At 34.4% G+C, this 16,480-nt stretch overlaps 1 protein-coding gene across 5 annotated transcripts in view; it reads right to left on the bottom strand.

The window, feature by feature from the left end:
* Positions 1-605: 605 nt before the first annotated feature.
* The window catches only part of LOC136854168 (two pore channel protein 1-like), a 449,951-nt gene continuing 434,076 nt past the window's right edge, over positions 606-16,480 (bottom strand). For all 5 annotated transcript variants that reach the window (XM_067130485.1, XM_067130449.1, XM_067130460.1 and 2 more), the window contains 3 exons: positions 15,869-16,027; positions 15,564-15,679; positions 606-5,745 (listed from right to left, as the gene is read on the bottom strand). In XM_067130485.1, coding sequence (XP_066986586.1) covers positions 5,467-5,745; positions 15,564-15,679; positions 15,869-16,027 — 554 coding nt within the window. In that variant the 3' untranslated portion in view covers positions 606-5,466. The remainder of the gene's footprint in view (positions 5,746-15,563; positions 15,680-15,868; positions 16,028-16,480) is intronic.

Here is a 16,480-nt window from a genome sequence, read left to right as displayed (position 1 = left end):
AGCCAAAAGATTGATCTTTTCATGGTAGAAGCCCTTTTGCACCTTTTGGGACTTCCCTCCAACTACAGTAAGTTTCCACATAAAAGGCAAATGGTTGTATCCCCATAGGAACAAATAACAAATTATTAAGACATCTTTTATTTTTCTTTATATACAAACCAGAGCCTTTCATACAGATTATACCCATCTCAGCCACCTGATTTTGTGTTCATTGTGGCTGAAGGAAAAATTGAATGGAGAAAGAGAAAATGGGGATAGTGGAAGGGACTACCTTGTGTACTAAGATTCAACAGCATTTCAGCCTGCACTGAAGGGTACTCCCTATACAAAAGGTTCTGTTTGTATACCTAGGAAAATACAGGTTTCAAAAATTTGTTTCAACTTAATGAAATTGTAGCCAATTTGTCAATAATGGAAATATAGTGTGTGTAACTGGTGTTTAAAAGAAGGATAGTGTGTATATATCTGTACAATTTTTAAAAGTAAAGTATTTTTGTAAAATTTTGTTTGCACCTCACAGATCCTTTATATATTTCCCAGAGTGTAAGCAAAGATAACACATTCAGCCATCTTTTAAAATAAATAGCAGGATAATAAAATAACAATTTTATAAATATAAATGTTCTGTAAAAAGTTAACTGTACATGCACGATACTTTATTGATCTGGAATGAAGTTTCCCTAATAATAAACATGGCAACTGTCAGAAAATGCATTCAGATACTGAGACTATCCTCAACTTTTCATACAAAGAAAAATGTTAAAAATCACACACTATTTCTTTTTATTTAAAGAGTAGCTACGACTATAACTCTAACCAAAATGATCGTGATTATGACTATGATGTGAGTATCCAAGACATTGATACTTCTGGAAACAGCTGATCAGTCAAAAAACTCTAATGACGTTCGTTGAAGCACTCCACTTTTAATCATTAATGAAACTAAATTCCACAATTCATCATACAATATCAGAAATTATAATACTTAATATTGTGACAATAAACTACTATTGGCTTACCAAGACAACTAAGCGTCATAAAAGGCCATCAAAATAAAGCTAGTTTTCTGATGATTTGCAAAACAAAAATTAACATTTTACCAGAAAAATTTATGCCATTAAATAATACTTCCTGGAAAATACCCTACAATTTCTATTTCAATACATTTTACCTGTAATTATGTACTGGAATCAATATCTCTTAACAGGAAGACTATGTTATCCTTATTTATTATTAATTCAAGCAAACCACTGAATTTTAATTGACTTCAAATATTGCTATACTACTTAGTAACATTTAACTTGTGATCACCCGAATGATTAGTTTGTTAATTAACTGCACATAAAGTTAAGAAATTACAAGGCTAAGTGAAAAGATCAAAGAGAAGGGATGAAATTTAAAAGGTACATGGCAATGCAGGTGGGGCTGTTTAGAACTTCGGATATCACTCGACATATTAAAAGGTACATGGCAATGCGGGTGGGGCTGTTTACAACTTCGGATATCACTCGACATATTAGCCAAACTTTAACAAAACTGGAGTTGCTTCTATTCCCATTATGGTTTGAACTTTGGAATCAAGTTCTAGCAAGCTCCAAGTTTAAAAAGCATGCTCTCCCTGAAAGAAAGCCAGTAACTACTGTCAAGGGGAATTCAAGAGTGGTGATTATTTTTGCTACCTACATTATGACAGCAACCTTTACTATGGCCAAGTCACTACATGCTGGCACACTTCAGTTACCATCACTTCCATTCTGCGCTCCAACTTTAACCAAATGAATTCAATTTTTTAAAATTTTTTTGGCTCAGTTATGAAGCAAGGAAACTACATTATACAGTTTATAAAATAAATGATGAAGTACAGTACTTTGATCAAATTAAAAACTACAATAGACTCCTACAGTTCTACCTGAAGGATCTGCTCTTAAAAATTCCAGATTGGAACATGAAGTACTTGAAATTGGATAGTAAAGTGGGAAGAGCAAATAGTATGAATGAAAAATGTTATGACTGTGGACATTCTACAGATATGCTACTTGTATCCCAAAAATTTTTATGAAAAAGTTTAAAGAGATACCTGGTTTTATATGGCAAGAGAGCCTGGGTGATCTGAGAATATAAGGAAACTGGTAATTACTAATAGTACAGCAATTAACACTTTGCTTTTACATAAAAATCTGAAAAATCACAAATCACTAATACCAAAGTACCCTCATAGAAGAGTTCCAGCTTAAGTTTAGCTTTTGAAGGAAAACAACACAACAGGTATACTTCAATATGAACAAGTATTAATTATTAACAGCTGCTTTTCAAGAGAAGAAAATTTTTTTCAATGGTGTTCCACTAAACAGGCTTTAAGTAAAAATGGGACCCAAAAGTGATCAAAAGTAACCACATAGAGTTTGCTGTTGCAGTTTAAAGCATATTCATCTAACAAATCATGTACTTCATAACACTGCATTAGAGAAATCAGTATTTGGTACAACCACATAAGGGAAACCAGTATTTGGTAAAATGGCATGAAAGAAAATAATACATTGGTTAAATTTCACAGTATATCCCAACTAATAATTTGGGCCTAAGATAATATCAAACTTACATTAACTATCTGAGTATTTTTAAAAGCAGGGTGAAAAGTACAAAAATCCAAGCCCATTATTAATCTGCGTAATTATTAAAAACTTTTAAATTCAGTAAATCAAAGATGATTTACTAGATAAATAAGCAACCCCTACACTGATTTATACATTAACCCACCACATAACAACTACTGCCACTGATGTAAACCTTGTCTTGCATTTGACAAAGTATGAGATAATGTGTCAAGTATAAATTTGTTTTATTTACCATATTCTAAATAGTAATACGTTATTAAGAACCTATTAATCATGAAAATGCAAGAATTATCAACAGATTTTCTAGTGATAAGGTTAAGTGGGGCCATAACCTCATTTGTGATATTCCTCACTTTCTTGGAATATTCAGTGTTTTCTTCACATTTAAATAATTAATTGACCTCCCATTCAAGTTCCATTATATCTCCTGTCAAGATGCAGGAATGATTTACACATATGTACTAGAAATTTTTTTTTTCATATTTTTTATGTGATATACAAATTGCTTACTAGCTGTATTCCAACAAATTCATGAACAGCAGCAACAAAAATTAGATAGAATAACTGTACATCACTCATTTATACAATTCATTTTGATTGAAATGTCATTCCCACCACTAACCTCTTATAACAAAAATAAACCCACACAAAGCTGTACTATTTAACAAAACATTCAAGGTGCCTTCTTCAGCATTCAACATAACCTGTATGGTTTTATGAATAAAGCAATGTATTGCTGTATTAAAGGCAACAACAAAGACTGCATACTACAAACTGCCTGAGCCTACTTCTCTGAAAATATTATAAAGTTCTCTCCTATTAATGAATTTTTTTGGTCATACTGAAAGAACAGTCTTGTTACTTACTCACAAAGGATATAATAGTACATTGTAAGTATATTTGCATGTGAACTCATGAACTACAAATTTAATACAGCACCTGAGTAAAAATTGAGCAACTGGCAATATGTTTACTGAAAAGGAAGAGTTTTCAAGGAAGTTTTGGATTGCTAAGGAATAAAAACCAAGAAGACAAAAGAGACATCCCACTCAATAGTAATAAAATATTAAAGGTTATCATTGTACTGGTGACCAAATGATTCTCACCTTTATAAATAAAATGACAAAGCCTTCACCAGTTTAAAATTTCAGACTAACTGGTTTAACTGTATGCCATTACTCTGAACCAACAGACTGACTTCATCTATCCAATACACATTTTAAATCATGCAGACTTCTTCCATATTTCTATTAACTGAAACACCACACTATTAAAAAAACATTTCACTATACCATGCAATTATTTATTACGGCTGATGATGTAGCACAATAAAATTACTTTCTTTTAATGCAACCAGTGGTTTGCTCATCATCTTTTAAAAAAAAAAATGAAAAAGTCTTTAATAAATTACAACCTTAAGGCACAATTGAGTCAAACAAAAATACCATCCTGATGATAAAACACTGGCAAGGACTTTCTCTTGCGTCTGGGAAGTGAAATTATTACTCAAGCCTCAACAGTACCTACCAAAGATTTGTTGGCATGAGATCAACTGTTCAGTCTTTTTAGCAATTTACACTTATATATTGAAATACAAAATTGGGGTCTGAAATTTAATCTGTGCAAAAAACTGTAAGCATCATGAGGAACTGTTAAATTTTTCATATCAATAATTATCATCCCAAACTCATATGAAGAGTTATATAACCTTATATCACAAGATCCCTAAAATCATAAGTTACAATCACGTCACAAAATTCATGCACCAATCAAGATGTGTTTCCCCCTGATACAGTATCTGTACAACCCAACCAAAAATTCTCTATAAATGAATATAAAGGTTACTTTCCTCTCTCAGAGTTGTGATACTTGAGGTACAAGAATCCTTCATAGAGGGTTTTCCATTGAACAGTACTTGTACCGTTTTACTTAAAGGTATTTTTCATCTAATGTAATCCATAAACAAAACATGGATGCCTGCAAAAAAACTCATCTTGAATAATTTCAAACACTAGAAGAACCTTCAATGTAAATAAAAATTCCTGTTACATGTATAACAATTACTGCACCTGCAACCTAGGCAACAAAATCAAAGATATTACTATAAAGCTGTAATGTCATCAAAAGCCTAAATTCTTAAAACTCAGGCTACAAATACTATTTGGCATAACCTGTACTATTAAAAGTTATATGAACTCAAGCTATTTTCTTTCTACCTCTGATAAAATATAATACTGTCAATTTCTTTCACAACCTCAAGTGACAAACATGCAATTAGTAATAGCCTACTAAATGCCATTAAGCAGCGCTCTAGGTTTCTGTACACAAAACAATTGCTATTCAGATCTTAAAAACAACTGAAAATTATGAGATTTTAATTATGTAAATCTAAACCTTAATGATAGAAAGTATTGTAAAGTGAAACAATACTGGTACTACTAATAATTATTACCAATCAAATAAGCAATAGAGGTCTTTACTTAAAACATACTGATATAAACTACTGTAATAAATACAACCTACCCAATCTGCTGCAATTTAAGTAGTTTACCCCCCAAAAAAACTTTAAATTGACATTTTTTAAGTATACCATGTAATTCCCCACAACTCAAAATTTTCACTTTTAAAAAAATTATTTCACACAAGTGGATAATAACAAATGAGAACAAACTTCTATACAGTCATTATTTATAGTGAGACTCGATATAAATTAGGGGTCTAAAAGTAATTGAAATCTGTTTTATCTCTGTACACTGGTTCAAAACCATCCAACAACTTTATGATAAAATTCTACTATAAATCTCACAACAATATGTACAAGACAGATACATTACACACAACCTCATAAACATCACGTTTCTTCTTGAATGCTGCTTACTGACCCATTGATATTAAGGGATCCAAAGTTGGAGGGTGGTGTCTGTTGAGGAAGTACTTCAGATGAGCCCAAAGCACTAAAATTGATTGGAGGACTCTCATGGGATGAATTTAACTCTGGTACAACCTCTGCTGGGTTAGCTTGGCTTTCTTGGTCATCTGACTCAAGCCACTTTTTTATTTCTTCCTGATACATACGCCTTTGCAAGACATCTCTTGTTCTCCTTCTTGTGCCTACATACTGAACCATACCCTACATGAAAGAAAAAGCATACAATGAAAATAATCAGTGTGATACTGTATAGCCAAGAAAATGGGGAGTTTAACAAGGCCATATTACTGAAAAACCTGAGTCAATGAAATAAAACTACTGAGTGGTAGATGAATACAGTGAAATTCCTTTGAAGCTACACAACTATCTAATACAGTATTATAATCATAACATAAGTATGAAGGTAAGCTCTTAACAAATAGAGCATTAAGAGGATGAAATAGCCATTATGTATAACTTCCATTTATATTTTTTCATCATAACTAGATCTCTGAGTTATTAAGTTACTACTATCATAGGTCTAACTTCAATGGTTTGTTTATATGAACAAAAATAACATCTAATAAACTACCACTTATAAACAGTACTTGGATAAACAAACAGCTGAATTCTCTGACAAATTTCCTTCATGGATTAGTCATTTAAAATAACTGGTTCAAAATGTTTTAGTTATTGCATGTGACCTGGCCATAAAGTAGGTGGGTTTAATGGATGTGCCCAAACAAATAACAATCTTTCATGGATCTGGGATGCCATCCGGGGACTACAGGAATCATTTGATGGCCGTAAAATTGGGGAAACAAATAGTCTTTCATTGATATGGAATGTGATCAAAGGAGTTCAGAAATCATTCGACAGTCTTACAGCAAGCCACTACACTCCTTTGAATTGGGCATCTATTGTTTCCTCACCACCCCACAACACAACAGAATTGGGGTTGTAATGTGAAGTTGAGGTAACCAATGCCCTCCCAAGTAGGAAACGCCCTCTCTCCATCACCCATTGACCTATCGGAGGGGACTGATGGACTCCCAACCTCCCCTCCCTCCCTCCCCAGTGCTTCCGGTGGAAAATAGATCCTCAGTCAAGAACACCAGCCCTCGTGAGTCCTCCGACTCTGTCTCTCCTCCCCCCAACTGCCTGTAGTGGATGATGATGATAATGATTGTGATGGGATTGACAGCTGGCAGTCACAAGCCAGTAGAAAAATTAAAAGAACCTCTTGTTTGCCCGCTACACTGAACCCCAACAAGCATGAATCACCTCAACGGACACCCCACTGGAAACCTGAGAAGAGATGTCACGTTGTGATTCACAATTTGCGCTCACTGGCGAAGCTAGGCACCATCGCAGTGTGTCAAGCTTGTCATGGGCTCTGACCCTCATTTCTTCCACGACCTCCCATGCAAAATTAAACAAAGTGGCTTACAGGACTGCCTGCCTATTTCGTCATCTTGATGTTCTTAAAGGCGAGAACATAGGTCCTAATATAAAGTCTCAAGATATAACCTAATCCAGGACCAACTCTAAGATCCTAATGGTTAATGTTTACATGCCCTGGGAAAGTAAGCAATCGCCGCTTACCAGCAGCATCATTTAACTGCGTTTTGGTGTTACGGCGCTTGGCTAGTAACGTCGTTACCCAAGTTTTTGGCACCGATCTCAGGTTAACAGCGCCGTTAAGTGGGGATTTCAATGCTGATCTCCAGTCAACAGCGATGTAAGTGGGGATTTCAGCCCCAATATCCAAATCTCCAGTTAATGGTGCTGATATCCAGTTAATGGAGCCGTTAAGCAGGGTTTTCGGCACTATTATCACCAATTTTCGGTTAGCGGCAATTTTCAGTTAGTGGCATGATCCTAGGTGAGTTACACTATTGCTGATCCTATTTGTATAATTGGGGACCTTCATTCTCATCCCACAAAACAATTTTATGACGAACTTACTTACTCCCATCAAATTCATGCTCTCTCAATTAGCGATGTCATGCCACTCCCCCCCCCGCACCTTCTTCCTATACCTATGTACAAAATAGAATGGGCGCAATTACAACCTCCTGGGACCTCTGCATCACATCTCCACACCTTCATGAATCAATTGTGACCTACAACGTTCACTATGATCTTGTAACAGGCTACAATCACATCCCCTTACAGGTGTCATTCAATACCCCATCCCTCCCTACTGTGAACCCCTAACTGGTCGCCTACCTGCTGTGAACTGGGAATTTAATTCTATTCAAATATAATATCTGCTATGCTTGCCTCTGGCAGGGATACCTTTAGATTTCATCAAGGCAACGCTCATAACACACCTGGCTGGAATGACATGGTTAAAGATCTGTATGCATCCTCACAGGAAATGTTTTTACTATGGAGGCAAAATGGTAGCCTGAGGGAAGGACACTTTGCATGACTAACGAGACAGGTGAGAGTGCAGTTTAAACTTGCTCTTAAACATTGCAGACTAAATGAAAAATGACTAAGAGCAGATGCAATGTCTAGAAAATTAGAATTGGGCAATTACTCTCTTCTTTGGAATGACATTCAATCACTAAATCCCAAAACTAAGAAGCTATCACAGAGAGTAGGAGAAGTCGTCAGCGACAAGGCTATCGCAAGAATGTGAGGTGATCACTTCAGTGTTACCCTGAATTGTATAAATGATCAAGACTCCCGAAGGGAAGCTGATAACCTCCTTACTGATAACATTCAATTTCATTTCGCCAATCATATTACACCAGGTAACATCAGAGATGCCATAAACAACTTACCCAATAATAAATCGCTCTGCTGCAATGGTCTTCCTGCAGAAGCTTTCAAATTCTGCCACCCGATAATCTACATCTTGCAAACTGCTCTATTCAATGAGTGCATAATTCACCAGTTTCTCCCAGACTCCCTACTCTTAGTTCAATTAATACCATTAATCAAAAACAACCTAAAGGATGCAGCTCACCCTGGCAATTATTGCCCAATTGCAATTATACTACAATTGTGTTAAAAATACTTGAGTTGGTTCTTCTAGTGAGACTTCTCCCCTTTCTACACACCACAGACAACAAGTTCAGATTTAAAGCAAACCACTCAACCAACACCTGCATCTACATCCTGAAAGAACTGCTGATCTATTACCTATCATCAGCATCTCCTGTATTCCTATGTTTTGTAGATGTGAGAAAAGCATTTGACAGAGTAAATTACCTGTAGCTCTTCCTGAGGCTGCACAAATGAGGCGCACCTCTATATTTAATAGGCATTTTATATTGCTGGTTCTCTTCACAGCAGTTCTGCGTCAAATGGGGTAACATATTGTTGTACAACTTTGGCTCCCTAACTGGGCTCCAACAAGGGGGCATTCTCTCTCCATACCTGTTTAATATGTACACAGATGCCATGAATGTCAAACTGAACTCACTTCTAATCGGATGCTCTATCAACAAACCAACAACAAACAACCTTCGTTACACCAAGGATATTTCCAGCCCGAGAAGAACCCTAAAAAGAGTTCAGAGGTCTGGTTAAACAAATCATTTATAACTAACTAACTAACTAATGCCAAGGATATGGTTCTAATTTCCCCATCAGTGCAAGGTCTCCAGCGAATTATCGACACTTGCCGCAGATATGCTGAGGAATTTGATATTGTACATAGCAAAACCAAGACCCAGTACATTTCTCCGCTCCCAAGATCACTTAAGCATATTACAGAACCACAAATTTTCCTCAGAAATCATTGTCTGGAATTTCTGCATGTATTTCCGTATTTGGGCCACGTTATCATGGATGACCTAAAAGATATGGCAGACGTAGAACAGAAGCATTGAAAACTATGTGCAACTGGCAGCATGATTGCAAAGAAGTTTGCCTTCTGTCACTGAGACACAAAGGCCATGAGCTGCTCTTCCACTGTTAGGCAAACAATGTCAGAGTCTGATTACCCAACTAAGAAACAGCAGCTGATTACCCAATTACAGCTTATATGATGCATCCTACACAGTGAGACAAGAAGATGATCTGAAATGTAGGAAAGATCGGACAATGAGGTGTCTGTTCCATAAATGGCATTATCTTCCTGCACACCGGGGTGGCCTGAGTTACTGTGTACTTACTCTATTTTTGCAATTTATTAAAATTTTTTTTGTTTTTATTGTTGTTGTTGTTTTGATTCTATTACTATGTTTACTAATATAATTACTAATTTTATTACCATTATCAATACTATTATTATTGAGATTTGCTTTAGTCACTTTCCATATTTTGCACTCTGGACCTGACTTCTGTAACCACATAAGGTCCCTAACTGGAAATTAATTGTATGCAATCTGTTTTTAAACTGTTATTTTTAATATTTTTACTATTATTCTCAATATTAGTACTGTCACTACCATTATTATAATTACTATTTTACTACTACCTCAGCAACTGTGTGGACATTGCCAATTATAATTTTTTATAATTTTATCTCATGTATCTAGACTGTGTGTATTGTAATGCCTCTACTTTGTATACAATATGTCCCCTGAAATCGCGGGGGTTAGGGACCACAACCACCCTCATTAAGTTAGTATCCCCCGCTAAAAATGCTTATAACTGGCTATTTTAATAGTTCAAACACCAGAGCCCCCTCTAAAAATGCTTATAACTGCCTATTTTAATAGTTCAAACACCAAATATACCTTAAACTATCATCCTACAACCCTTTAACCCTTAAACGCTGACTGGATGTATCATACGTCGACTAAAATTGTCTGTTGGGTGCCGAGTGGACGTACCGTACATCGACTACAACAAATTTCAACCTTCGGTCAACTTAGACTCAACCGAAATGGTCGAAAAACGCAATTGTAAGCTAAAACTCTTACATTCTAGTAATATTCAATCATTTACCTTCATTTTGCAACAAATTGGAAGTCTCTAGCACAGTATTTCGATTCATGGTGAATTTTTGAAAAAAACTTTTTCCTTACGCCCGTGCGGTAACTCGGCCGAAAATTTCAGAAATTCTTTCACCATTTTGTTGTAAGTTTTGCACTGTTTTATATTAGCCGTTACATAAAGTTTTATATATGAAAATGTGTGCAATTTCATGTAAAATACAGCAACATACAACCCATGGTTGTAGCTTTTATCAGTTAGGAAATATTTTCATATAAACCACGATAACTGCCAAAATTTCAACCTTCGGTCAACTTTGACTCGACCGAAATGGTAAAAAAACGCAATTGTAAGCTAAAACTCTTACATTCTAGTAATATTCAATCATTTACCTTCATTTTGCAACAAATTGGAAGTCTCTAGCACAATATTTCGATTTATGGTGAATTTTTGAAAAAAAACTTTTTCCTTACGTCAGTGCCAGAAATTCTTTCGTCACGTTGTTGTAATGTTTGCACCATTTTATATTAGTCGTTACATAAAGTTTTATATATGGAAATGTGCGCATTTTCATGTAGAATACAACAGAAAATAACTCATGGTTGTAGCTTTTATCAGTTTTGAAATATTTTCATATAAATCACAATAACTGCCAAAATTTCAACCTTCGGTCAACTTTAACTCGACCGAAATGGTAAAAACGCAATTATAAGCTAAAACGCTTACATTCTAGTAATATTCAATCATGTACCTTCATTTTGCAACAAACTGGAAGTCTCTAGCACAACATTTCGATTTATGGTGAATTTCTAAAAAAAAAAAAATTTTCCTTACGTCTCTTGCACGTAACTCGCCGAACATCTCAGAAATTCTTTCATCACGTTGTCGTAATGTTTGCATCGTTTTACATTAGTCATTACATAAACTTTTATATATGAAAATGTGCGCAATTTCATGTAGAATACAACAGAAAATAGCTCATGGTTGTAGCTTTTATCAGTTTTGAAATATTTTCACATAAATCAAGATAACTGCCAAAATTTCAACCTTCGGTCAACTTTAACTTATCCGAAATGGTCGAAAAACGCAATTGTAAGCTAAAACTCTTACATTCTAGTAATAATCAATCATTTACCTTCATTTTGCAATAAATTAGAAGTCTCTAGCACAATATTTCGATTTATGGTGAATTTTTGAAAAAAACATTTTCCTTACGTCCGCGACGGTAACTCTGCCGAACATCTTAGAAATTCTTTCGTCACGTTGTTGTAATGTTTGCACCATTTTATATTAGTCGTTACATAAAGTTTTATATATGAAAATGTGCGCAATTTCATGTACAATACAACAGAAAATAACTCATGGTTGTAGCTTTTATCAGTTTTGAAATATTTTCATATAAATCACGATAAATAGAAAAAATTCTACTTTCGGTCAACTTTAACTCGACCGAAATGGTCGAAAACTGCAATTGTAAGCTAAAACACTTACAGTCTAGTAATATTCAATCAATTAGCTTCATTTTTCAACAAACGGGAAGTCTCTAGCACAATATTTCGATTTATGGTGAATTTTTAAAAAAACATTTTTTTACGTCCGCACGTTATGAATTCATGCATCATTTTGTGATAATATTTTTTCTGTGTTGCTTTGATCGTTTTACAATTTGTTATATACCAAAATCATCGCAATTTAGTGTACAATACAAAGAAAAAAAATAACCCGTTAGCTTTAACTGTTTTGCTCACAGCGCGATTTGTATAAAATTATATATGAAATTTTTTTTTTGCACTGTCATATATTTCAATATTTATGTATGATAATGATATTTTTATTCATTTCTGATGGTTGCATACTAAACTTCAGGCAATGATAAAAAAAGGAGCCAAAAATGAACTCTTAATCTTAAAAACTAAGCGTGCTCTGATTTTTTGAAAAAAACTTTTTTTCCGCTTCGGTGCTAACTCCCGAACGCCGCCGGCATACGGGAGACGTTTTTGTAAATAGAGGCTAGGCGTTTAAGGGTTAATATAATTTCAGTCATCTTACAATATTACCCTTAAAAATATATGGCTTATAGCTAAGTATGAAAACTAAACTCATGTCCCCCCTACATTCAAGCACAGCCATTTTCTCTCATACAGTATTGAAGCTGTCCCCATTTTCTTTTTTCAGATAGGGGAATTATTGGGAATTCACGAGTTGAGTTAAATACTGTACAGTACCTAAATATTTAAATATGCATAAAAATTACCAAATTATAAATGCAATCAACAGTGATAAAATATTCTCTTGTGTATGTACATGTTAAAATGATTTACTAGTTTCCAAATATTAATATTAATATAAATGTAGCAAAATATCAATAAAATGTTATTTCACTTACAGAACCCATTTGTACTATATTATTACAGTAAACCCCCGTATTCGCATTCTCATGGTTCGCGGACTCATGCATTCGCGGGTTTCTCTGTGGAACATATCTAGCCATTTTTCACAGAAAATTCGCCCATTCGCGGTATTTTTCAATGAGAAATATTCACTAATTACTGTATTTTCATATAATTTTCATGAATAAATGCACTTTTTGTGAGAAAACTATTAAAATACTCGGGTATAAGCATTTTTACAGGGTTTTTCTTGGTTTAAGCTATCAAAATGGGCAGTTCTAAGTGTTTTTAGAGGGGTTTTAAGCATTCGCAGATTTGACCTATTCGCAGGGGGGTGTGGGACGCATCCCCCGCGAATACGGGGGGTTCACTGTATATTGATCTGTTATCACGTAATGTGTATAAAAAACTGATCGTCCCAACATTTGTAATGTTTACATTCTGAGAATCAGCTGATTGAGTCTACTACTGAAAGAATTACGAAAATAATTTTTTATTTGCTAAAAGAAACTCGTATTAATGGAATTATTTTTTTTAATTTTGTATATAAAAATTTGATACAGTAATTCATATTTGAGAGAGAGAGAGAGAGAGAGAGAGAGAGAGAGAGAGAGAGAGAGAGAGAGAGAGAGAGAGAGAGAGAGAGAGAGATATATATATATATATATATACTGGTGTTTACAGTTTAAGTCTCAGCACAATAGCTGGGGACGAGACTTGAAAGGCATGGTTAAACTAGCTGGGGAGGAGAGTATGGCTTTGTGTTGCTTACATATGAAATTCAGACTTTAAATATTTTTATGATGATTAGAGATGAAACATGAAAAGTGATAAAATATTCTCTTGTGCACTGTTATAATATGTATGGTAATCATAGAGTCAACTAAACTTGTAATGAAGTACAGTACAGCAAATCAGAGAAAGAAAAAAATATGGCAACACGTACCTACTTGCGTATGTTTATCTCTTTCTCTCACCTGTCTCAAAATAACATAGCAGTAGTGAACAAAACACCACAATATAGTTTTATATTTGATAACTTCTTTCCTCTTTTCTCTCATGTGTTGAAGCAAAGTTTAAGAGGTAGATTGGTTTCCTTAAGTGTGTGATGAGGCAAAGTTTAAGTGACAGATGGTTTTCCTGAAGTCTTTCATGTATATCTTTCATCCATATACTTTCTGTAAATTCTTCATTGTCAATACATAATCAGACAACAATCACTTTTGGCTGGAGCCAAATCTTACAAGCTCCCCTAAGAATAATCCAATGAGGAAACTCATCTAACCACACAAATTTCAGAGCATGTGCAGAATGTGAAAGTAAAAATCTATAAAATATACAAAACTCTGACAAGGAGTCTAATTCTAAGCATGCAAAACTCAAAATTTCCAAGACCAAATTTTTTCCTAATATTTATGTAACTGTTCCTGGTCTTCATATATTTTTGCCATCCAGCAACCCCAGCCACGTTCTTGCACCCTGCAAGTATTTGAATTTTCATGTTTTATATATCCTATTTAGAAACACTAAGATTTCTATAGCATAATAAAGTCACCTGAGGATCTCACCTTGCAAAAGACATAATGGTGATCTAAAAGCCAAGTGTTGGATTCAACATACTTGAGGAAGCAAAATAAATTTTCAGTATTAGTGAAAGCAATACAACAGCAAATGGAAGTAGTATCTTTTGGTCACCATTCTTTGGGATGGTCCGAAACACTGCTTTTTCCATGGCAAAAGGTAAATGAATGCCTAATCAATTAAGCAAAAAAGTAGGTATACTATATGCAAATTCCTTTAAGAACTGAGCTGGAGTACAGCAGTCTGATGCCTTCCAATAGATTAAGGTAAATAATATATCATTGGATGTTTACCCAAATCAATATACAGTAAACACCCCGCATTCGCGATCTCAATATTCACAGATTTCTCTGTGGAACGTATCTACCCATTATTCACAGAAAATTTGCCCATTTGCAGTATTTCTCACTGAAATATTCACTTACTGTATTTTCATATAATTTTCATGACTAAATGCACTTTTTGTGATAAAACTATTAAAATACTCAGGTATAAGCATTTTCCATTTTCTATGATAATCAAATTGTACTTTGGTTTGCCAGAGCTTTAACACTTTTTGGTGATAAAGACCAGAAAATATTTAAGAACGAAAGAACAACCATTCTACTCTTTAAAAATCACAGATCTATTACTTGGTAACTATTCATCAGTTATAAGTGCTCAACACACTGGTTCAACAAACAATACATATGGTTTAACAGTATATAAGGCTTATCTGATGGATAAAACATATTCCTAAATCTACAAACCAACAGACTGCAACTTTTAACAAAATTCCTGGGATAAAGTACAATTGCCCTCAAGATCAATTCACTACCTAAATATGGTAAAATCACCACCACCCAGAGTATCAATTTTTTTCTGGAAGGCTGGAGACACTGGTGGAGGCGTACTGTAATCTTTCAAGGTACTTAAATTATATTTATATTTTACATATTTTTTTAAAGTGCTACCTACCATGGTCATGACCACCTTACCTGTATACCCTATAGTTCCTCACACATAACAATATATAAATGCATCAGTTAGTGCTGTATACAAATGAGTTTAGCACATAAGGTACTAGATAAACAATTACAATGGTAGATAAAAGTTACGCAAAGCAATCATAAATAAAAAAAAAGGAATCAGGTTTGGAAAAAAGATTAGAAAGTATTTTTCCCAACATACCTCTCTCTCTAAAACAGCTGCATACTGCTGCAAAGTTCTAGTATCAGTTGCACTGCTATAAATACGTCGAAGTTCATCTCTGTTCAGGAAGACACTGATGTTTATAGTATTCTCCTCTGAAATTGAAGAATGAAATCATTACAGAGTGTATGTTATCTTGTAGTGTCCCGAGTAAGTCTGTCCTTGAAGCCTACACAACCAAAAGCTGAATGAAATCAACCCGTTGGTCAGTTTCAAACCTTCCTGACTCAGAAAAGGGTCATACAAAGATAAAATGCTGGTAACAAAACAAAACCAATGCTTACCTTTACCTTGGTCCTGTTTTACAGTTTGGTTGTATTCCATTCTAAATGTAAAGGCCTCAAGAATGAATGCTACCACGACTGACATGACCACCATCATCACCAAGTAGAATAGCATAAAATACACCCTTGACCAATCTGTTTGCGTAACAGAAGCATAACCTAAAGAAAAAATATCTGTGTTACTACCAGTATTGAAAACAGTTCCAAAAACTGCACATCTTATGGTTATCAAGAAAACATCAAATCCAAGCAATAGGAAACTAGTAAAAATGAGCCTCCTTTATCTAATGAATATTGAAGTTGACATCAACTTTTTTGGTAGCTATCAATGATTTGAAAAATTCTACAGTAATAGTAAACATGACAAAATCTGACAAATCTGGTGCACCAGTAATTTTAAAATGTTATACAGAAAAAATGACTAATCTTTCAAGTGATGAAAATACATATATAGCACTAAATACAAAACCCACAGACAGTGTGAACAGTAATTTCAATAAAAAAAAAGTTCAGAACTACTTGAAGGAAATGAAACCTGATGTAAAGGTTGTGTGTGACCTCTCCATTATTACTATATATAATGAACATGGAACCAAAACAACTCACAACTGC

The sequence above is a fragment of the Macrobrachium rosenbergii genome, chromosome 3, assembly GCF_040412425.1.
Source record: "Macrobrachium rosenbergii isolate ZJJX-2024 chromosome 3, ASM4041242v1, whole genome shotgun sequence".
NCBI lineage: Eukaryota > Metazoa > Arthropoda > Malacostraca > Decapoda > Palaemonidae > Macrobrachium > Macrobrachium rosenbergii.
The sequence above is the reverse complement of the archived record's forward strand: the minus strand, read 5'-3'. Positions and strand labels throughout refer to the sequence as shown.